This window comes from Danio aesculapii, chromosome 7 (genome assembly GCF_903798145.1).
Source record: "Danio aesculapii chromosome 7, fDanAes4.1, whole genome shotgun sequence".
Classification (NCBI taxonomy): Eukaryota; Metazoa; Chordata; class Actinopteri; order Cypriniformes; family Danionidae; genus Danio; species Danio aesculapii.
This window is the reverse complement of record NC_079441.1, coordinates 39,164,749-39,189,051: the sequence shown is the minus strand read 5'-3', so window position 1 is coordinate 39,189,051 and position 24,303 is coordinate 39,164,749. Positions and strand designations below refer to the sequence as shown.

Here is a 24,303-nt window from a genome sequence, read left to right as displayed (position 1 = left end):
CGCTCTGAAATTAAAATAAAAACACTGCAACACAGCACGTCAATCAAAAGACGAGGTTTCAGACACCATCTGCATCCAAAAAGAAAAAAGAGAGAGAGAGAAAGCTGAACGCAGCCTCTCATCCTCCTGATCCCTCTCTCTTTATTTGGCTTGGGTAATTGGAGTAAGTCGGCCATCTCTCTGGCTCTCTAATATTCATTACCATGTTGGTAATTTACCCAAAGACGGTTGCGTGCCTTCCACGCTTTTCAACTCTCATTTATGGCTGTTTGAAAAGATCAAGCTGGGAGCAAGCCTCTGCAGCCTATTAAGGGCTCAGATCCTTCAGCGAGACAGACAGGATGGCTCATGCTGCCCCCACATGGCTGTGCTGGAGACTGACAACAGTAAGACCTAGAGCTGTGTTCAGATTGATGGCACAACACGGCTCTGAATAAAGACTGTTCTGAAAAAGCAGAGCTCACATGAGCAGTTGTTTTATTTACATTAGACTGAATAACATTTAGACAAAGGAAGGTAAAAAAATAAGATGGCTTAGCCGAAAAATTTAATTTCTCCTTCTCCTTCACGCAAATTTAGTTCAATTTCTTTCTGCTGTGTAACACTAAAGATATTTCAATATTTATTTTTTTAGTTTTTACTTGTAATTCAAGTGGATTACAAGGACATGCTGTATTGTCCTCATAATTCAATATACTTAAACATCATACTTAACTGTGTATTTTGACATTCAAAATTTGGCACGGGTTTCCTGTGAGGGTTAGGTTTAGGAGTAGGGGTGGGGTAAGGCCCTTTACTAAGCTTTTTTTACAGTATAAAATACATTACGCCAGTGCAGAGTCCTCATAAACCACATATATAAGTAGGTTGTGAGCATGTGCATATGTGTTTACATTCGTAAATGTATTTTTTTACCACTTAATGGGCACACAGCGAAATGAACCGCCAGCTTATCCAGCATATGTTTTACACAGCGGATGCCATTCCAGCTGTAACCCAACACTGGGAAACACCAATACACACTCTTTCACACATACACACACACACACACACGCACACACACACACAGACACACGCACACACTACGGCCAAGTTTATTCAAGTTTAGTTTATTCAATTCACCTATAGTGCATGTCTTCGACTTTGGGGGAAACCAGAGTACCCGGAGAAAACCAACGTCAACACGGGGAGAACATGCAAACTCCACACAGAAATGCCAACTGATCTAGCCGGGACTCGAATCAGCGACCTTTTTGCTGTGAGGCGTTCATGCTACCCACTGCGCCACCGTGATGCCCTTATAGAAATATAAAATGTATAAAAAAGGTTGCACTCTGAATTGAATTTTCTGAATTCATACTACAAAAACAAAAAGCCCTTTCAGAGTAAAAACAACAACAACAAAAAGAAATAGAGATAAAACAAAATGTACTTTTGTAGATACTGATATTTTTAGGGAAATTGTTTATTTAAAGAGTAACTGAAAGACTGACCACTGATATTCATGGACTGATTATGATAGCTATGGCATGAAAAAGCTGATTAATTAATTAACTGATGGTTTATTAATTACATGTGTGTAACCACTGATTTAAATAATATTTAATGCATAATCCAGCATTTTTCTCTGGGTAAAATAAAAGTCAGCCAAATCAAAATCAAGTATGCAAAAAGACAATAATAATAGCAATAATAATGACAGCAACAATAATAATACTGCTGTGATCAATTCTAAAAATGGATTAATAAATCCATATTCAGTGGAAATCATTTGATAGTGCAGTAATAGTAAGAATACTTTAGAATGATTGTGAACTTGAAAACAAGATGAAAAACTAGGATCTAATTTAATGGCCAAAGTTCAGTCTCGTTTAATTCATTACTAAGTCAAACGTTGAATAAAAAAATGCACATTTTAAAGCACTTCACGTGACCTTTAATTTAAGCAACAGAAGATGATTTAAAGAATGTCGATAAACAAATTTTGATTGTGGACATTGAGTTCCACTATGTTTTTTCCCCTATGAATGGCAATGGCTACCATCAATTGTTTTTGTTACTCCACATTGTTAAAATTATCTTATTTTGTGTTAAACTCATGGACGTTTTGAACAACTTAAGAGTAAGTCAGTTTAATATTTTTTGGTGGACCATCCGGTTTAACCACTATACCAGACGATAATTAAGGTAATTTAACAATGAAGACATTTCCCATTATGTGCATATTATGTAAAGAAGATCAAACTGATGAAAATAATAGGACTGGTCAGGCAAAAAAGTAGGTAGAGTATTTATGAATTAGCCAATAGTTGTTTAATAAAACTCTGATCTGAATCATGAATCTGTAGAGAGCTTGGTTAAAACAAGGCTAAACTTGGGCTGTCAGTGAAAATCTAATAGATGTCTAAAATAGCCCAAAACTAGACTAGTTGTCAAATAAACAGATTAGACAGACTTTACATGTGTAGTCATTTATTTCTGTTTATTTGATAACTAGTCTAATTTTGGCCTATTTTTCGACGTCTGTTAGATTTTCACTGACAGCCCAGATTTAGCCTTGTTTTAGCCAAGACGACTATGTTTAGACATCTAGACATCTTTTAAAAACAAAAGATGCTTGCTGGGAAGCTCTAAACATGACCATCACACATGTGCAAAACTGATAAAAATAAAAACAAATTTTGGTTCATTTATAAGGCTTTCAAACCAGCGAACACAAATAAAAAGCCCTCACTAATCAGTTGTCATGATATTTCAGTCCTCACATTTATAGCTAAACCTGTACACAAAAATAACCCACTAATCAGCCCATTTTCAATCAAAATCACTTCAGTGTTGCTACTGTAGTTAATACTTCTCAAACTAACTTCTTGTGACGAAACAACATTCTCGCACAGCTGTGACAGACTTCTAACAGAGTCTAGTGTGTAAAGTGCTAGTCAGATCTCCAGATCAGCTCTCTTCAAACAATACATTCCGCTTGACCAGATTAAGACTCGCATCTCTGTTGAAGTTCTCCTCTATCAGCGCTGGTATATTCAGTCCACGCTGGCTAACACAGTGTATCATTGAGAAACCTTTCTGTCACGAAAGCCCTCAGATGTCCAATTCAAGCCCCTGAGCAGTGGATGAGTGCTCAGTCTCATCCTTTCATCCCGCTCGCTTTCATCTGTCCGTCTGACAGACAGCAACATCGCGCCACAAAAGATGACTGCACGTTTGGCTGTGTGTCAGTTGACGAGCCCTGAAACCAATTGTGACGTGCTTCTGCCCAGGATAAAACTTACTAGCTAAGTACATTGACAAAACCAGAAACTGCTGTTAGGGAAGGTCTGATGATGTTTTTTATAGTTACTCACTGATCTTTGGTTTCACTGATCTTTGGTTTCACAGATATTTGGTTTCACAGATATTTGCCAGCAACTAATCTTGTCAACAAGGTCCACACTACAGCAATCAAGATTGATAAAGCTAAAATAGAACCAGTCCTTTGTAGGGCACTGATTGAAATACTCATTGGAAAAATGCTGGGGGTTGCAATAAATTATTCTTCACCCAATGAAAGGTTATATCTAAGTGAATTTGTTTAGCTGACATTTCTATTCTACAGAACAAACTGTTGAGTATTGCTTTAACAGAGAAAGTACAGTGCTTCAGTTTGTGGAATCTTTGATGAATACCTAGAAGAAATGCCGAAAGAAAAGTACAGTATGTATATAAATCTATATTTTGTAAGGGTTAAACATTTTATTGTTGCTTGTGAACAATTAAATGCATAATTTATTAATGAATGTGTTAATAAAATATATATATATACATTTATTTATTTATTTATTTATTTATTTATTTATTTATTTATTTATTTATTTATTTATAAAGTGTTTTGTATGCAAATAATATTTTGTGTGAAATCTTTTAAATTAATTTATGAGCAGTATATTTTGCTTATACAAGTTATTTGGTGTGAAGGAATGGTCTTAGTTTATGGTTTTAGGTTAGGTTAGGTTAGGTTACTTTATTTATACCCGAAGGTAGATTTGGTTTGCAGTCAAGAGTCCTCATGTCATAACAGTGCCACACAAAAAACTCACATAGCAACATCAACACATAAAACATAAAACAAAAACATACAAAACACTCTCTTCAAAAAATAAATAAATAAAGAATAAATAATCTCTTCAAGTGTCCAGCCCTCCAAATAAACAAGTGTTTAAAACAATCTATAAAATATAAAATATACAAGTCTAAGATGCACCTCTACTTTAGTCTATGCCTTATTTTTGTATCGTTTAGTTCTACGGCTTGATACTAAAAACCTGCGAAAAGTAAAGGGGATGAGCAGTGTGCAACCCAGGCTCATTCTGATTACGTACCCCTATACATTCCTGGATAGAGCAAAATACGTCTCAGGAGCTACATTTTTTTGCAGTATATTTGTTTTCGTGAATCCACCAGATGCCGCTATGTACACTTTTTCAGATCTTAAATTTCTCTCACGAGTGCCATTCGCGCCTGCTGTTCTCAACTCCTCTCTGCATCTCAAGTCCTCTGACAAACGTGTCAAGCTACTGGATAAACTGGTAACAGCGGAAAAGCTCTCCATATAGAGGTAAGCGGTCAGCTGGTAAGCAAGAAAGGGAACGGCATCGTACCGCCCTTTAGCGTTCATTTTAAAGACAAGCTCTGGCTGCATAATTTGCGATTTCTAGAAGCATACAGTATATAGGGCTACATTTTTCAGAATGTAGCCCTATATGAGCCTATGTTGGCAGTGTCACTTAAAATTTAAGTTGTAATTCTCTCTATCTGCTTGGTGTACAGATTGGCTAGTGAAACCTCAGGCAGCTTACTGGACCACTTAACTCTGATTTAGCGTGTTTTAAAATGTCTTCAAACAGAAAACAGGAATTACAAAATGTTTATTATTACTTCAGCATAATAAACTTCATCTGTTGATGTTTAAAAAAATGCAATGCCAAATATTTCGGGGAAAAAAAAACATACAGTTGAGGGCAAAATTATTTGCCCTCCTATGAAATATTTATTCTTTTTCCAAAAATTTCAAGTGAAATTTAATGAATTAAAGACATTTTTACTGCATTCCCTATGTTTTTTCTTCCGGAGAAAGTCTTATTTGTTTTATTACAGCTAGAATTAAAGCAGTTTTTACACTTTTAAAAACATTTTTTAGTCAATATCATTAGCCCCCTTAAGCATTTTTATTAGCTACAGAACAAACTATTGTCATGACTTACCACTTTCCTAGTCAACCTAATTAACCTAGTAAAATGGCACTTTAAGCTGAATACTAGTATCTTGAAAAATATCTAGTCAAATATTATGTACAGTACTGTCATCATAGCAAAAATAAAAGATATCAGTAAATAGAATTTAGTTATTAAAACTATTATGCCTAGAAATGTGCTGAAAAACGTCAAAAAAGTCTAAAAGAATTAAATGTTATTAGGGCTAATAATTCTGACTTCAATTGGATATTTGCATGTTAATTAATATATTTAGTTTTTTTGTATTAAAATAATCTATATCTAAATCTAAACCCTATAGGATAACATTTTATGCAATACTAAATTTGTGAAATTAAGAGCACAAAACCACTAAGTTTGGGAACCTATATGCAGGTAAAAATGCAAATAAAAAAAATTAAATCCTGTAACAGTGACATTGAGATTGAGATTTGTTTTCTTCTTAAGGGTAACAGACTAAAGCAACTGACAGCTGATAAGAACTGAATAATTAACAGTCATGTACTGTAAGTTCTTAAACAAAGAGATGCATAATTAGAAAAACAGACAATGGACTTATACAATAATTTCCACACTGAAACGTATCTTAGGCTGTGGGGAAAAAAGGAACTAATTAAATATGATATGTGAACGTGATAAACAAGCACAGCATAAAAACATCTATGAAAAAATCAGGTAAACAAACAGGCATATACCTCTGTGGGCCAGTTTCTGGAGAACACTCCGCAAACGCTGCACCGCTGCTGGAGACACATCGAAAGAGCTCACATCTGACCCTGGATACCTCAGACACTGACCAAACACCGCATCTGCAGAGCAAACGCATAATATACATGTTGTCAAAATATCAAATAATCAGATGACAATCATTCTATCAGAATGGCAATATAAAATTAATGATTCAATTATTTCAGAAAATAAATAACCTGACTATAATTTGCACATGAAAAGTCAAATAAATAAAACAATAAAATAAAATAAAATAAAATAAAATAAAATAAAATAAAATAAAATAAAATAAAATAAAATAAAATAAAATAAAGTAAAATAAAATAAAATAAAATAAAATAAAATAAAATAAAATCAAGACCACACAGTGGTTCAGTGGTTAGCACTGTTGTCTCACAGCAAGAAGGTTGTATGTTAGAGATTGTCCGTAGTGTATGAGTGTGAATGAGTGTGTATGGATGTTTTCCAGTACTGGGTTGCAGCTGGAAGGGCATCCACTGTGTAAAACACATGCTGGATAAGTTGGCGGTTCATTCTACTGTGGCGACCCCTGATGAATAAAGAGACTAAGAATAAGTATAAATATAAAATAAAATAAAATAAAATAAAATAAAATAAAATAATTAGCATTGGTGCATTCATTACACGTTATACAGTAATTTAAAAAGCCTGAAAGATCCGAAAGAAGAAAGAAGACCTGTTGCAAAATCTTCAAAAAGGGCCTGTTCACACATACAGACCTTTCCGGAAAACTGCTGGTAATTTTGTGGAAAAGTCTGTATAAGTGAACAGGGTTAATGTTTAATTAAAAAAAAATCTATTCATTTTACTGAACATAAAGATACACCTGTAATGTGGCCTTAAAATAAGGGAACAAAAACACTTTAATTATTAGATATCCTCCATTAGAACTAAGAAATTAATTTCTCTGTTTAGATGTTTGCTAAGGAAAAGGGCTGTCCAAAAATTCTGATTTGAGAAATGCTCATCTGCTTGACATGAGTTTCCACTTTAAAAGACAAGTTCACATTAATAATTAATGGTCTGGTTTCTGCTCCATATTGACAAACCCTTTGAAATATACTTACTTTTTCTGTACAGACAGTATTGTAGGTTATTAGACATGCCATATGTAAAAAATTGTGACCCGATTTTAATACAATATGCCACAAACCAAATATTTGAAATTTGTATTTAATAATTCACCGATCTCAACAGCTCACATCATTTTTCATTAGTTTATATGTGAAAATTACACATTGCATTATAAGTAACACATATGACTAAATAGCTCTTGATATAAGCACATATATATCATATTTTAAACAGTATTGGGTATTATGAAATATATGGTGCTTGATATCATGTACATGGCTTCCCTGCATAATATCCTGAACCCATAATAGTCTGTCTTTTTTTATAGCAGTCTTGTCCATCTATTTCACGATCGTGAAAACAGAAAACCTGCCTGTCCGTGTTGGGCTTGAGGGAAAAGCAGAACTGTTAGTGTCCACCGGCCGTCAGTTTATTTTGTGTGGCTGAAGTTTCTGCTAGGGGTCATAATAGCCACAGGGGTTTAGGGTATTTTCTTTCTTTCTTTCTTTTTTGACACTTTCAAGATAAGCACACAGGCCATCAGGAAACGCACCTATATAGACACACACACACACACACACACACACACACACACACACACACACACACACACACACACACACACACACACACACACACACACACACACACATTATCTGGCCCCTTGTTTATCTCCCCATCACCGGGGACCTGGTGCCACTCAATTGTCCGTTGCCTGGCAACCCAAAGCATGGCTCAGATTGGCTTCATAATTCAATGGCTATCTGGGCGAGCAGGGAGGATGCAGGGTATAGCAGCTCCCCACCATGAATACTAATGACCACAAGTGTTCCTGCACCATCTAACAGCATTTTTTAGCTATTTTGCTATTTTGCGTAAGTGCTGATCATATGCTGCATGACATGAGAGGCGCTATCAGAGTAAGGCCATATACAGGTCAATGCCTTTCCACAATATATAGCTGAAGTCATAATTATTTGCCCCCTCTGAATTATTAGTTTTCACTGTTTATTTTTTCCCCAATTTTTGTTTAAGGGAAATAAGATTTTTTTTCAACACATTTCTAAACATAATAGTTTTAATAACTAATTTCTAATTACTGATTTATTTTATTTTTGCCATGATGAGAGTAAATAATATTTTACAGGATATTTTTCAAGACACTTCTATACAGCTAAAAGTGACATTTAGAGGCTTAACTAAATTGACTAAATGATTAAAAAAAAAAATTGCTTTTATTCTAGCCGAAATATATATATATATATATATATATATATATATATATATATATATATATATATATATATATATATATATATATATATATACACACAACAGTTCTGTCTGCTTCTTGAATCTGATTGGCTGATAGCTGTGCGATATTCTGCAAATAACAGCAATACTACAGCCTCTTCACCTTTCACCCTTTTGTATTACTTCGCCTACACACAGCAACAAGCAGAGGATACTTTGGACATAATGTACTTTTCAGGCTTTTTTAGGTGAGAATGTAGTTGTTAAGATTGCAACTATGCAGTTTATTTGTAAGGATAGAGCCTATTTTAAAATATTTATAATTTCTGAGCCTTGTGTTTCGCCACAAGATGGCAACAGAGACTGCATAATAAGTCCTTAGGGGAGAAAAACAGAATTTTCTCAGCGTATGTTTTAACCTACAGCTTAACATATCATTATAAATCAGGTAAGTGACATTATAAGTCAATCTCTCTTTTTTGTATTTTGTAGTGCTGTATTTATACCACTGAAACTGGTAGTGCTTGCTTTGCCCTGGATTTTTTGGGGTTAATTATTGCAACAGAAATACTGGGAAACCTCTAAATTGATGGCACTTCATGCCGTTCAGCCTAATAATCTTAAAATGTGAGCAAAATCACCCGTTTTGTCATCACTTTAGACATTATGCTAGAGAATCATTCAAATACTTGCTTAAAAGTGATGTTTGTGAAGTAGCAATAGTTTCTGCTGTTCTGGCGTCAGCTGCAGATGTGAATGAATGGCGGAAGAAAGTAGTTCCTCATACAAAAGGATTTATAAGACTCTCTGTGTTTGATTATCTTTTTTATATACATCATTATGCCTTCAAACTGTTGTATAAACACAATATCACACGAGTAGAATTGCGAAATGGCTATATATCGGCACTGGTGCATGCCTCCCACCAGTGCCGATATACAGTCATATTGCACTACTACTCGTGTGATATTGCTCATATATATTACTGTATGTGTTTAAGTGAAATGCACTTTTAAAATACAACTTATTCTGTACAATACTAATGACATCCTTTACACATTTTAAATAAGGATAATGCCATTAAGAGCCTTTCTGCATGAAATAAGAAAAAGATGCAAACAAATCTCTTCATCTTTTTTAGACTACAATACCAATATTTCTGACCAAATGTCAATTTCTTAATAAAAAAAAGCTTAAATTCACATTAGAATTTAAATATAGAAGAAATGTCATCAGACCTTTACAGAATAAAATATTAACACTACTCAAACCCATCACTAATAAATAAAGCACTTATTCATTCATTCATTCATTCATTCATTTTCTTTTCGGCTTAGTCCCTTTATTAATCTGGGGTCACCACAGTGGAAGGAACTGCCAACCTATCCAGCATATGTTTTATACAGCAGATGCCCTTCCAGCTGCAACCCATTACTGGTAAACATCCATACACACTCATTCACACAAACACTACGGACAATTTTAGCTTACCAATTCACCTATACCACATGTTTTTGGACTTGTGAGGAAAACCGGAGCACCCGGAGGAAACCAACGCGAACACGGCGAGAACATGCAAACTCCACACAGAAATGCCAACTGGCCCAGCCGAGGCTCGAACCAGTGAGCTTTTTGCTGTGAGGCGGTCATGCTACCCACTGCGCCACCGTGCAGCACTTATAAATAATGTAATAATGCACAGATCTTTCAAGTCATAATTTGTCCAAAGTACTGCATTAGACTAATATTACATATATATTCTGTATATATACTGTATATATATATATATATATATATATATATATATATATATATATATATATATATATATATATATATATATATATATATATATATATATATATATATATATATATATATATATATGTATATACGTATATACGTATATGTATAAATATGTGTGTGTATATATATATATATATATATATATATATATATATATATATATATATATATATATATATATATATATATATATATATATATATATGTGTGTGTGTGTGTATAGTTGTTCTTTGATTACATCTGTTATCATTTGTGGTCATTTTGGATAAAATCATCTGCCAAATGACCTAACTTAAATGTCAAATGTAAACATGAGCATGTTCTAAAAGCAGGAATGTGTGAGAGAGAGTAAGAACAATAAAAACAATTGAGTTCAATTCAAGGAACCAGTTAAAACAATAAGATGATGACAAATAAAGCTTCAACAGCTTCATTGTACACCCTAAATATCCCTGCCTCCTTCTGACTGGAAACCTGCCATGTCCAAAGTTTCTCCATGTGCAGCAGACACATGACATAACCAGCAGCTAACAGACCCTTTTCACTGCCTCCGTGTCGGTTTCCATCGCAACCTCCTCACTGTCGGCTGCCTTTTTTTTCAGTCGTCTCCGGGAATAATCACACTCTAATTACAGTCATCGCACTCAAATATAGACTCGGCTGCGCTTTCTTCTATCCCACGATTCCTCGAGCTCTACACTGTACAACCATAAAACCGAGCCTCGGGGAAATGAATGAGTGCTAATATAAAATCTATCAGGCAGTTTGAATTATCAGACATGATACATTTGCTTCCCACTTGGTGGTAAATGATATGCCTCAAGAACTCTGCACTTTGTCACTCATTCACCAAATGCTCTTCATACTGGCCGAGATAAGCTTAATAACAGCTCTGAGCAGGTCTGTCATGGAGAAAATCCTGGACTGCTCTATCATCAGTATTGTGGCTGTTATTTCTTTTGACAGATCAGAGCTGAAGAGAAAATGGATTGAATTTTCACAACATTAGACGTATTTAGAAAAAGATTTGGAAACTGCATTTGCCGCAGAGCCACATTCTCAATATGACAAACGATTTCAAGGACGTCAAATTCTGACCTTACACATAGGCAAATCACTTATATTTAAATTAAAATCTGTTGAAAATGGCTGATAATGTTGAATGAACAAGACTAACATTTAGTCTTGCAATAATAGTCATACTGTAATAATTATAGCCTAACTCAATAAACTTGCGATTAAACTGAGATCACACTGCTGTTATGCTATATGATGTAAATAAAAAAATGTATACTTAGGTGCACATTACTTTAATAGTGTTATTTGTTATTCACAATGATACATCTACCTCAAATGTACTGCAGTTCTTTTGATCTGCCACATGGAGGAGACTTAACCAGCAAAATGGGCCACTGCTTCACTCCTGTTCCAGATCACAGCACATCACTCTTACTGGGGAATGAATGTTTTCAATATATTTATGGCCTATAGTGGTTGTAGATGCTGCTGTCTAAATTTTTTATTTAGGATCATGGCTTTGATTCAAGATGTTATGTATATATGGGTCAAAGACAAAATGGGGTTTTCAAGCATCAAAACAATGAAAGAGTGATACAAGCTTTTTTTCTTGGTATCTGTGGGCCCTGTGTGTTTGTCTGTCTGACATACATATGTACATATAATATGTACAGTATGTTTCATTTAATATGAATATGTATTATTTATATGTACGACTTTACACTAATATGTACACCCACCGACAATTTATTAAGTAAACCTGTCCAAAATTTATAATCAGCCAATCACATGGCGGCAACTCAAAACGAGCATCAGAATGGGGAAGAAAGGTGATTTAAGTGACTTTAAATATGGCATTTTTGTTGGTGCCAGACGGGCTGGCCTGAGTATTTCAGAAACTGCTGATCTACTAGGATTTTCACACACAACCATCTCTAGGGTTTACAGAGAATGGTCCCAAAAAGATAAAATATCCAGTGAGTGGCAGTTCTGTGGGCGCAAATGCCTTGTTGATGCCAGAGGTCAGAGGAGAATGGCCAGACTGGTTCCAGCTGATAGAAAGGCAACAGTAACTCAAATAACCACTCGTTAAAACTGAGGTTTGCAGAAGAGCATCTCTGAACGTACAACACGTCCGACCTTGAGACAGATGGGCAACAACAGCAGAAGACCACACTGGGTGCCACTCCAGTCAGCTAAGAACAGGAAACTGAGGCTACAATTCGCACAGGCTCACCAAAAATGGACAACAGAACATTAGAAAAACGTTTTCAAACAAACATTGTTGGTGGTAGGGTCAGAATTTGGCATCAACAGCATGAAAGCATGGATCCATCCTGCCTTGTATCAATGTTTCAAGCTGGTGGTTGTGGTGTAATGGGGTGGGAAATATTTTCTTGGCACACTTTTTACCCATTAGTACAAATTGAGCATCATGTCAATGCCACAGTCTACCTGAGTATTGTTGCTGATCATGTCCATCCCTCTTATGACCACAGTAATCTTCTGCTGGCTACTGCCGGCAGGATAACACAGCATGTCATAAAGCACGAACCATCTCAGACTGGTTTCTTGAACATGACAATGAGTTCACTGTACTCAAATGGCCTCCACAGTTACCAGAACTCAATCCATTAAAGCACCTTTGGTATGTGGTGGAACAAGAGATTCACATCATGGATGTGCAACCAACAAATCTGCAGCAACTGCGTGATGCTATTATGCCAATATGGACCAAAATCTCTGAGGAATATTTCCAGTACCTTGTTGTATCTATGCCATGAAGAATTAAGGCAGCTCTGAAGGCAAAAAAGGGGGTTTAACCCGGAATGAGTAAGGTGTACCTAATAAAGTGACCGGTGAGTGTACATGTTATGCTGAATGACACTAGCATTTCTTCACCCATATTTTCACTTTTTCTTACAGATGTTTTTTTTTTTTACAATAAAGCAGATGGCGACACGTTGGCACAGTGGGTAGCATGATCGCCTCACAGCAAGAAGGTCACTGGTTTGAGCCTCAGCTGGGTTAGTTAGCATTTCTGTGTGGAGTTTGCATGTTCTTCCCGTGTTCGTGTGGGTTTCCTCCAGGTGCTCTGGTTTCCCCCACAGTCCAAAGACATGCACTGGAGGTGAATTGAATAAGCTGAATTGTCATTAGTGTATATGTGTGTGAATGAGTGTGTATGGATGTTTCCCATTGATGGGTTGCAGCTGGATGGGCATCCGCTGTGTAAAAAACATATGCTAGATAAGTTGGCGATTCATTCCGCTGTGGCGACCCCAGATTAATAAAGGGGCTAAGCCGAAAAGAAAATAAATAAAGGAATAAATGAATGAATAAAGCAGACACTTTACTTGCACTGAATATTTACATCACCCCAAAACAATAGTTTTAATCACTTTCTAAAAATGGTTCAGTAAAACACACTTTTTTCCAAGACAAGAAGCCAATTGTTAATTCTGGCATCTCTATAACTACAGATCTGAACTCAACAGGCACAGTCAAAAGCATCAGAGCACTATTTCAGGCAAATGATACTAAGTAAACAAACTGGAAGCATTAGGAGTGCAATAAGAAAGGAGGCCGCATTTCAAACCATTTGCAGAAACTACTGAACTAAAACTAACATGAGGAAAAAATGCAAATGCACAGCAACAGGAAAAAAATTCTACTAAGTGGCACTTCTGTGCAACATACAATACATAAAGAAAATGTAGTCTGCCATGGCTTTTGGCAAATGCAGAAGAGAAAGTCATTAAACTTGTGTCACATACACTATCAAAGATGTTCTCTTTTTTAAAAGACTGGCATTAAAACTGTGGATACCAGACTTGCTAAGTGGCTTTCTTTTCTCATATTATCTGCTTCCCCTTGAGTACACACTTATAAAGCTTCTTCTTCTGGGCAGAGACAGCACAATATTACAGCAACAAATGTGCTTAACCTTATCTTTCCCTGTCCAGTCAGTTTCAAGTCACTGGGTCTGCTGTATTCACAAATCTATAATGGACTGAATCTATGTCTCACATTAAACTATCATTTTCGGATTACTTTCAAAGATGGCGAGGATCTGGAATGAATTGCTGTAATATAGTCAAATATTCACAAATAACCATAACTCAGGCCTTCCTCCTCGATGCTTGTTTCAATAAGAGAGCAGGTCGTGAGGATGCAAACGGAGCTCTTGGGAATGAGCAAATGAAGCACACTTGCATTGACAGTGCTGAAGCAATTATGCTAATCGATGAAACAAGCGAAACACAATGTTTCAACAAAATCAATGTTAAATAAAGAGCATTACTTTAAAGAGTATTTGACTTTCGTTTCAAGTCTGCTGGTCAATAAAGTGACAGTTTTCCGAAAAATGAACATGTTAACATTTAAATTGCCCCTTATCTGTTTACAAACCTTCGTGAGTTCTCTTCTTCTGCTGAACACAAGAGAAGGTATCTTGAAGCATGTTGATAACTGGTAGCCATTGACTTCCATAGTAAAAAAAAAACTATGGAAGTCAAACATTCTTCAAAACATCTTCTTTTGTGTTCTACAATTAAAGAAGCTCATATAGATTTGAAACAAGTGGAGCGTGAATAAATGATAGCAGAATGTTTATTTAGGTGAACTATGTATTTATTGTGTCATGACATGAGATGGGAGGATAAGAATGGGAGGCTGTGGCTGTATGTGAGACAGCAGCAACAAAGAACAACAGAGAGCTTGACAATTATTCAGATACTCAGTCAGCTGTTCAAAGATGTTAAACCATTACTATAATGAGTCTCAGAAAGACCACAAGGATCGCCACAGAAAATCGATTCCACTGTGCAGAGTGAACCACAGAGTGATACTAATGAAGATAAAGAACAGCCTGTGCCACACAAGAGGAGTCCATTTTTGCAGCATTAAGAACCACAAATGCACTAGATTATCGGGATATGTTGAGGCCTTTGTTCATTGAGGCAATTAGTTCATTTGCAGATCTTATCGAAGGTTTAGCCAATTCAGCAGTGTAATTGTTACTATGGTATTACGTAACTTTCCAAAAGGGCCAGGCAAAATCTGAGGATGTTCATATATATATATATATATATATATATATATATATATATATATATATATATATATATATATATATATATATATATATCAAAATGGGGAAAGGGTTAGTCTAAAATGAATGAAAGTGTGGGACCCATGACCAAACCTGTTGAGATACATTCATTCATTTATTCATTTTCCTTTAGCTTATTTAGCCTTATTTATCAGGGGTCACCACAGTGGAATGAACCGTCAACTATTCCAGCATATGTTTTACAGAGCAGATGCCTTTCCAGCTGCAACTCAGAACTGGGAAACACCCATACACTCTTACATTCACACACAAACACTACGGCTAATTTAGTTTATTCAATTCACCTATAGCGCATGTCTTTGGACTGTGGGGGAAACCAGAGCACCTGGAGAAAACCCACGCCAACACAGGGAGAACATACATACTCCATACAGAAAAGCCAACTGGCCCAGCCGGGTATCAAACCAGCGGCCTTCTTGCTGTGCTTACCACATTTTAATTTAAGCCAAAGGCTGAAACAATATTACTAATGTTGATGAATACACATTAAATAGCAGTCCTGATTTAATAGAGTTAATAGAATAAAATAATAGTAATGTGTTACTCAACGTGTACCAAAACATTACTGAAAATTGATCCGTAATACCTTACACTACTGTGTTAAATCGAGATGTAATTAGTTACTGTAATGCATTACGTTTCAAACCCATTATGACACTGCTTCATTCATTCATTCATTCATTTTCTTTTCGGCTTAGTCCCTTTATTAATCTGGGGTCACCACAGCGGAATGAACCACCAACTTATCCAGCATATGTTTTTTATGCAGCGGATGCCCTTCCAGCTGCAACCCATCGCTGGGAAACATCCATACACACTCAGTCACATACACTACGGACAATTTAGCTTACCCAATTCAACTATACCATGTTTTTTGGACTTGTGGGGGAAACCGGAGCATTCGGAGGAAACCCACGCGAACACGGGGAGAACATGCAAACTCCACACAGAAACGCCAACTGACCCAGCCAGGGCTCGAACCAGAAACTTCTTGTTGTGAGGCGAACATGCTACCCAGTGCATCACTATGCTGCCCAACACTGCTTCAATACAATGAAAGTATAGTACATTAATTATTTTTTATAGATGCAATTATGTTAGGAACAATGCATCATGATTTAAATATCAACTTTTATCTGATCCACTCTTTTTAAACTGAGCGAATCTGAGAATATCCCCATCCATATTCTGACATGCGTAGACAAATGGGGTTTCAGGGGTATGAAATGACATGTAGGAGAGTAATAAGTAACATGATTTAAATTTTTGGGTGAACTATACCTTTAAGCTTGTTGGCTATGACTATTGGCCACAGAAGATTACATTTAACATAAAAGACTACAAATTTTCAAAACAATTTTTTTAATGACCGAAATTGAATGTGAAAGGTAAATTGCAGTATTGTCAAAAGTGTTAAAAAATAAAAGAGTATGCTCATTTCAGTGATGTTACTACTATCAAAAGCAGAGGTAAAACATTACTAATCACTTACTAATCAGTTATGTATGCCAGTTATTGGTTTCTGTATCAATTCTGTATCACAAACAAACAATAACCAGTAAAAAAAAATCATAGTCATAAAATTCACACAGAAAAGCTAAAATATAGCTTAATATTAACTATAATGTGGGACAGAGATAGCATTATTACAAAATAAAACACTTAAACACAGACCATTGCTTGATTGTTACTATAGATTTCTTCTTTTGCCTTTCAAAGATGTCATATACACTACTTGACAAAAGTCTTGTCGTCGATCCCAGTTGTTAGAACAACAAATAATACCTTGACTTCTAGTTGATTATTTGAAAAAGTGGCAGAAGGAAGATTTTTCAGATGAATCATCTGTTGAACTGCATCCCAATCATCACAAATACTGCAGAAGCCAAATAGTGGAACCCACATGGATTCTCACAGAAATCAGTCAAGTTTAATAAAGAAAAAATCAGGTTTGGGGTCACATTAAATATGGGGACATGCAATAGATCTGCAGAATCGATGGCATCTACAGCCTGAGGGAATCAAGACATTTTAGCTGCCCATTACATTACAAACTACAAATTGTTCAGCAGGATAGCGCTCCTTCTTATACTTTAACCTTCACATTAAAGTTTCTGAAAGCAAAGAAGGTCAAGGTGCTAAAGGATTGGCCAGCCCAGTCACCAGACATGAACATTATAGAGCATGTCTGGGGTAAGATGAAGGAGGAGGCATTAAAGATGAATCCAAAGAATCTTAATGAACTCTGGGAGTCCTGCAAGAATACTTTATTTGCCATTCCAGATGACTTTATTGTCATGGGAGTCATACACAATATTAATTCTTTTTCCACTTCACCATGACTTTATATTCTATACACTCTCAGAAATAAAGGTACCGGAGCTGTCACTGGGGCAGTACCTTTTCAAAAGGTATATTTTTGAAGGGTCCATAATGGTACCTCAAAGGTACTTTTTAGGTACATTTGGGTACTAATATGCACCTTTTAGGTACCACTGTGGACTATTTGGGTACAAATGTGTATCTTTTAAAAAAGTTCTGCCCCAGTGACAGCTCCTGTACCTTTATTTCTGAGTGCACTGTACATTAATTCTGTTAAGTGTCAAGTCTTTTGTCTAAGCAAAGTCAGACCTTAGTGTTCAGATTAAATTATTAAAAATCAAGGCATGATCATATTTTATTTTGGTAAACCTATAGGCCTTTGCCTTTCATACCAGCCACGTCTGACACCAAATGATCAACTAGAAGTCAAGTTATTTGTTGTTCCTAAAACTTGCATAGGTGACAAGACTTTTGTCAGGTAGTATACTGTACTGTAAATACTGAATTTTGCATCCTGGCATGAGTTTGAACATATGTCGTGCAGTCGTTGCTCAGTAACTCTCCCGTTTTCAAAATTAAAGTCTCACATACATAGTAAGTTAAATATAAACTTAATAATAACCTAAGAGAGGAAAATGATCATTACTGTTAAATTAGGAAATATTGTGGCTTATCAAAAACAGCCTGGGGCATGCATACTAACAATGCCAGATCTTCTGATGATGGGGCTGCTTGTCAGGTCTGGATGACACAGAACCTGACCTAAAGCACATGCAAATAATGAGGCCCATGAGCATTTTGGGCCCTAATGTTGGGGTTGAGGCCGATCGTCGAAAAAGAAGAGTGAGGGTGAGGGGGGCATAGAAGAGTAAAGGGTGTTGGAGGTGTGTGTTCACTTGCCATCGCAGGGTCCCTAAATTACCTGGCCCCTATGCACTCTGTCCCCCTTTTCCACCCACTGGCGACGCCCCTACCCATGAGTCACGCAATAGTGTGTTTTGTGTTTTGATTGGCCTTTTATCCACTGGGGTTTTACACTCTTGGATTTTACATGAGAACAAGGAAACAATGGTGTCTGAGGCTAACGGTATGGCCATATTCATATACTGACCACTTATTATTCGACTATGCCAAGGTATACCTATATTTTTTTAAAGGGCTCCTTTAATGACAATTAAGACATTTCTGTTCTTGACACTGGTATGATAGTACCATAACAATTACTAACATTTAACCAGAATTACAGCACAGATTACAATATGCAGCTTAATTTTTAGGGCAGTTTCTTATGTTACACTTAACCTCATACTTAACCAAACATGTAATTAATGAGCACTTTTGTTCACACATCAGAATTAGAGCTCAGGTTACAATACAACAAGCCAATAACACCAAAATAAAAACACAAACCTGAGTTGTTGTTTTGAAAAGAACTCTGATTCTTAAAGTAGTTATTAAAACTTTAAATGCTGAACTTAGCAACTGCACTGAGATACAGTAAGCAAAGTAGAAACACAGTGAAACTTGTTAATTGTTCATGCGCCAACTCTCTTCAAACTCAAAGCTAATTTAAGGAGAAATTACATATAATTGCACATATTTTTCAGACTTAATTGCAGTTTTCATGCAACTGAGAGTTCTAGACGGCACAAGAATAGTAGATGGGACTAAGTGTATTTTTAAATTCAGAAGTTTTATGTGATTTTCAACAATATCAAAACAGCCATGGATTATAAATGTTAAGCTTAGTCTATAGAATAGTTTGAATAATCAAAATGATGAAGCTTTTCAACATCAAAGACCCCAGTCCAATGACAAGAGCAAAAGATCAAATTCAGACAGAAAATGTCAAGTGATTTGTATATATAGTCAATCAGTTGTGAAAATACAGATGCTTACAGCTCCTGTCCAAAAGAAGAAAAGGTTAGACTGTCTAAGCAGATAATGACTTACATTCTGATCTTAAACATACAGAAAGTCTGTTTAGGCTTGCAGTCTGCTAAACATTTCATATCTCTTTTCTGAATGATCAATCGGCTCTGCGAAAGCGCAGCCTAATTTGAAAGACTAATTGGCAGCTTTTCTGCGGGCTTATATAGTTTCATGAAACCCAGGGCACAGGCGGTCAAACCATCAGTCATTTACCCTTTACAGAAACAGGTTTAGACAGTTTGACTCTTATTCTATTTAATGGCATGAGTAAATAATGGCTACTATAAATGTGTTTGCTTGTCCCTTCAATTGTCCTGTTAGTTCAGGAATATTCCAGTATTCTTCCTTTGAAGAATTTAATGTGTCAACCTCCTCCTTTGAGAAAATAGTTTTCATACCATCATAACAGCGCAGGGCAGAAATATTGCAGTTGGCAGGCAGTTTATGGTGAAAAAAGGGAGCAATAAAGAACATCCTTGAGCACATTGCAGGAAGTATGAAACGTGTCATCAAACGTGTCAGATTTTTTAACATTAACGTCTTAACGTTGTGCCCCCTGATACTGAAGTGTTTTCAGACACTGGACTTTTATGGATGATCTCAGTCTGTAATTATTATTCTGATTGGAAGAGAGATCACAGAGGATCAATAGCTGGCAGCTCAACAGCAACAGATAAATCAAAACCCAAATGTTCTTATAAAAGAATTTGCTTAGGCTCATATTTCAGCCTCTTTTCCAGCATTTACAGGGAATCAGAACTGACACACCATAAAGAGCTGTTATGTTATTATCTGCCAGTCAATTCATGTGAATTGCGCTATTCTGTTAAATGTTTGTGAAAGCAGTGAGTATACAGACCTCAGTGCATTCAATCAGTGCAAACAACGTACAATTACAATACTGGGACAATTCCAAAAAAAATAAATAATGAAAGTTTACTCACTATTTACTCTCCCTAACCATTTATGGGTTTCTTTCTTCTGCTGAACACAAAGGAAGATATTTTGAAGAAAGCTAAAAACCAGTAACCATTGACTTCCATTGTAGGAAAAGCAAACATGCAAGTCACTGGTTACAGCAATTCTTCAAAATATTTTTCTTTGTGTTCAAAAGAAGAAAGGGTCAAAGGTCAAAGGTTTAGACAACATAGACTCATTCTAAAAACATAGCCCTATATATATTTCTGGAGATCGCGAATTATGTAGCCAGAAGTACGTATGGCTGCATTTCGTCTTTAAAATGAACGATACGGGGCGGTATGATGCCGTTCCTTTTCATGCTTACCAGCTGACCGCTTACCTCCGTATGGATGGCTTTCCCGCTGTTACTAGTTTGACTGATAGCTCGACATGTACATCGGCAGACTTGAGACTCAGTGTGGAGTTGACCACGACGACGAGGTAAGTAAATAATAGGGTGAGAATCAGGTAAAATCTGAAAATGTGGTAAAAATCAGGCGAGGGCTTTTCTTTTTTTGGATTGCTTTTGAAAACTGTCGGTTGGGTTTAGGGAAGTGGGTGGGCGGGTCAATCTGTGCTTTTGAAAACACTAATGGTTGAGTTTAGGGAAAGAGGAAGTCGATTGGTCAGACAGTCAGTCATTCACTCAGTCACTCAATCAGTCAGTCAGTTAGTTAGTCAGTCGACAGCGACCTCTGGTGGTTTTATCCTAGAACAGCAGGCACGAATGCCCCTCACAAGAGAAATTTGAGGTCTCAAAAAGCATGCACAGTAGCTTCTGGTGTTTTCGCGAAAACAAAAACTGCAAGAAACATATCTCCTGAAACGTATTTGGAAATCTCAAGAAATGTATATAGCAGTACTTTCAGAATGAGCCTGGGTTGGGTTTAGAACAAGTGAAGGTTGAGTAAATGATGACAGAATTTAAATCTGTGGGTGAACTATCCCTTTAATAAATAAAACAACATATTTATATAATATAAAACAAACATAAACATGTTTAAAACATTCTTAATTTAAACCATTTATGTTTTAAGGCAGGGGTGTTAAACTGAGTTCCTGGAGGCCAGCAGTTCTGCACAGTTTACCAACTCTAATTAAACACACCTGATTGTACTAATTGAGTCCTTCAGGCTTGTTTGATACCTACAGGCAAGTGTGTTGAAGCAGGGTTAGAACTAAACTGTGCAGGGCTTTGTAGGTTTGACACCCCAGTTTTAAGGCCTTCAATCACAATGGCCAAGCCATTCATAATTGACCATTAGCAATTACTGTTAACATAATTTATTTAATTAGTCTAAAATATTTATTTTATGTGCACAATGAAATTTAAAACTACTGTAGATGTACAGTACTGTACAGTATATGTCCATAAGGGAGCACAAACTGTACCCAAACTAACACATTTTGAACTGAAGTGGTAATGAAAGAAGCACTTATTGATCCACACAATGCGTCTTTAAAAGTGTAAGTCCTTGATAACCACATCAAGTCGTGTTTTCCACAAGCCGTTACAAGTAATGTCAAGTTATTTTCAAATGTAAATCAAGCACAGAGTATAGAGAAGTGCGATGTGACAATAAAACAAGCCCACTCACATACTCCAAGCTCCTCTAAAACGCTTCCTAGTTTCACAGAGCCAGACTTTTAACTACCGGTGTCTGGTCCATTTCACAGCTTTTCTAGCCAAGAACCACCCACTAATCTTGAGGGGGAAAAAAACATCAGACTAATATAACAGGCAAATAGTCAAGGCCGGTTTTATTGTCACAGGCACAAATTTAAAATGGAGTGAAATCACGATATAAGACTGCCAAGCACAAGTGGTTGATGATGGCTCAATAATCTCTGTGAATGTCTGGAAAGGCATAGCCAGAAAAAATAGCAGAAAATGCATACTGTGCAAAAGCACTGATTATTAAGACACCAAAAAGCTCTAACATACTACATATCTACAGTATTTCCAGATTATTTGTAAAAATAAAAATAAAGATCTTCCAAAAATGTTATACTATAAAAACATAATTTCTCATCGGAGCCTATGGCGTAGTGGAAAGTGCACCGACACAAGCACTCTGGTGTTTGCGGCGACCCGGGTTCGATTCCCGCCTCGAGGTCCTATGCTGATCCCCAAAAAAAAAAACATAGTTTCTCAACTTTAGTAGTCTAGTATATTTTAAATATAGTAGTGATATAACTTACAAAAAAAGTCATAATTCATTAATAAGACTCCCATTTAGTCAAATCTCATTTTTAATGAATCTTGAAAGATTTCTGACCCTGTATTTACCACTGCGACTACTCAGACCCCCTAATTTTTCGCGATTCTGCGTCACTGAATCCAATGCAAAATCAAGAAAAAGTCACAATTTTTGCGATCCTGCAAAGTTCTTAATTTAAACACAATTTAATCTAAAAAAAAAATCTCATAAAACATCAAATTCCAAACCATAAAATCAAATTATATTTATTTTAGTTTGCAATTCATTGTTTTACATAACTTATGGACATTGCATATGCAGTGCATGAAAAATTCCATCTGACCTGCGCCCTCACAATCCTAGCATTACATGAAAAGGGGGTGGGGGGATCAGATCAGATATAGCCATCCTGTGGCGCCAATTGGAGATTGGAGATGGAGATTGGGTATCACGGATGAGGACCGCTGGACGTGACCGAATTTAAGGACATTATTTATGCTTTACATGTATGGTTGGTATTATGATGTGCGTCAAATTGATAAAGTACTTAGTTTAACTCTTTCCCTGCATTTAACAAGAGAAAACACTTCCCTGACAATCACAAGTTTTACAAAAAATCCTTGTTTTTCTTACGGTAGGGGAAGCCCTAACACATGTCCTACAGTATATGTGAGGTACTGTAATGCCACACCAGCAAAGGGAGCCCTCGCCCGTCTACTGACTCAGCTCCGCTCACTCTGCGTTCACTTCCTGTTTGTGCTGTATTTTAGCGAGAGCTCAGGCCATGCTTCCTTGAAAGTATTGCCAGTTTACCTGCCTTACCAAGTGTTGTTCCATATAATTTTTTACATTTATATATTTTTTTAATTGCAAAAAATCACAAAAACAAACGTGAAAAACTAGGGGGTCTGACTACTACGGAGGCATGAAAGGGACGTGATGGTGGAAAACAATTGGTGGAAGAAAAAAAAACTGGGTGGGAGAAAAAAAAACAGAGTAATAGGAAAACATATTTTTAAGGTTTTTGCGTTCTCTTGCAAAGATTTTGCGTTCCCTTGCAAAGATGTTTTGCGTTATCTCGCAAAACTGTTTCTCCACAAACACTTCCTGTTATATAAGAAATATGAGAAAATACTTAATGATAGGATGATAGTGGAATAGAATGGTAAAATACGGGAGAATTTCAGCAAAAACGGGAGGGTTTACATAAATAAGGTGAACAGGAAGTGTTTGTGAAGAAACATTTTTGCGATAATACGTATATGAATGGTCAGAATGGACACTATGGCTATACTAGAAGTTATAGAACTCTGGTATCTCCAGTGTTAAAGTCCATTTACTGTACACAAAATGTCAAAAAAGTGTATTCAAATATGGAAATCCATATGAATCAAGCAGTTTAATAGGTTTCCAAAGAGACAAGGTCATTTAATTCAAACTAAACCATCTTGCAGGGCAGGCTACATTTCATTTATGTTTTAAAGGTGAACATAAAGTCTCTGACAAACTAGAAAAAAGGCAGAGAGTCAGTGCACATTTCAAATCTTTGGGTGTTCTTTCACTGTCTACATTATTAATTGAATTCACA

General features: G+C 36.1%; 1 protein-coding gene across 1 annotated transcript in view; it reads right to left on the bottom strand.

Annotated features, from left to right (window-relative positions):
• ptprn2 (protein tyrosine phosphatase receptor type N2) overlaps window positions 1–24,303 on the bottom strand; it is a 278,828-nt gene that overhangs the window by 213,788 nt on the left and 40,737 nt on the right. The window contains exon 3 of the mRNA XM_056461907.1: window positions 5,960–6,073. Within this exon, the coding sequence (XP_056317882.1) occupies window positions 5,960–6,073 (114 nt within the window). The remainder of the gene's footprint in view (window positions 1–5,959; window positions 6,074–24,303) is intronic.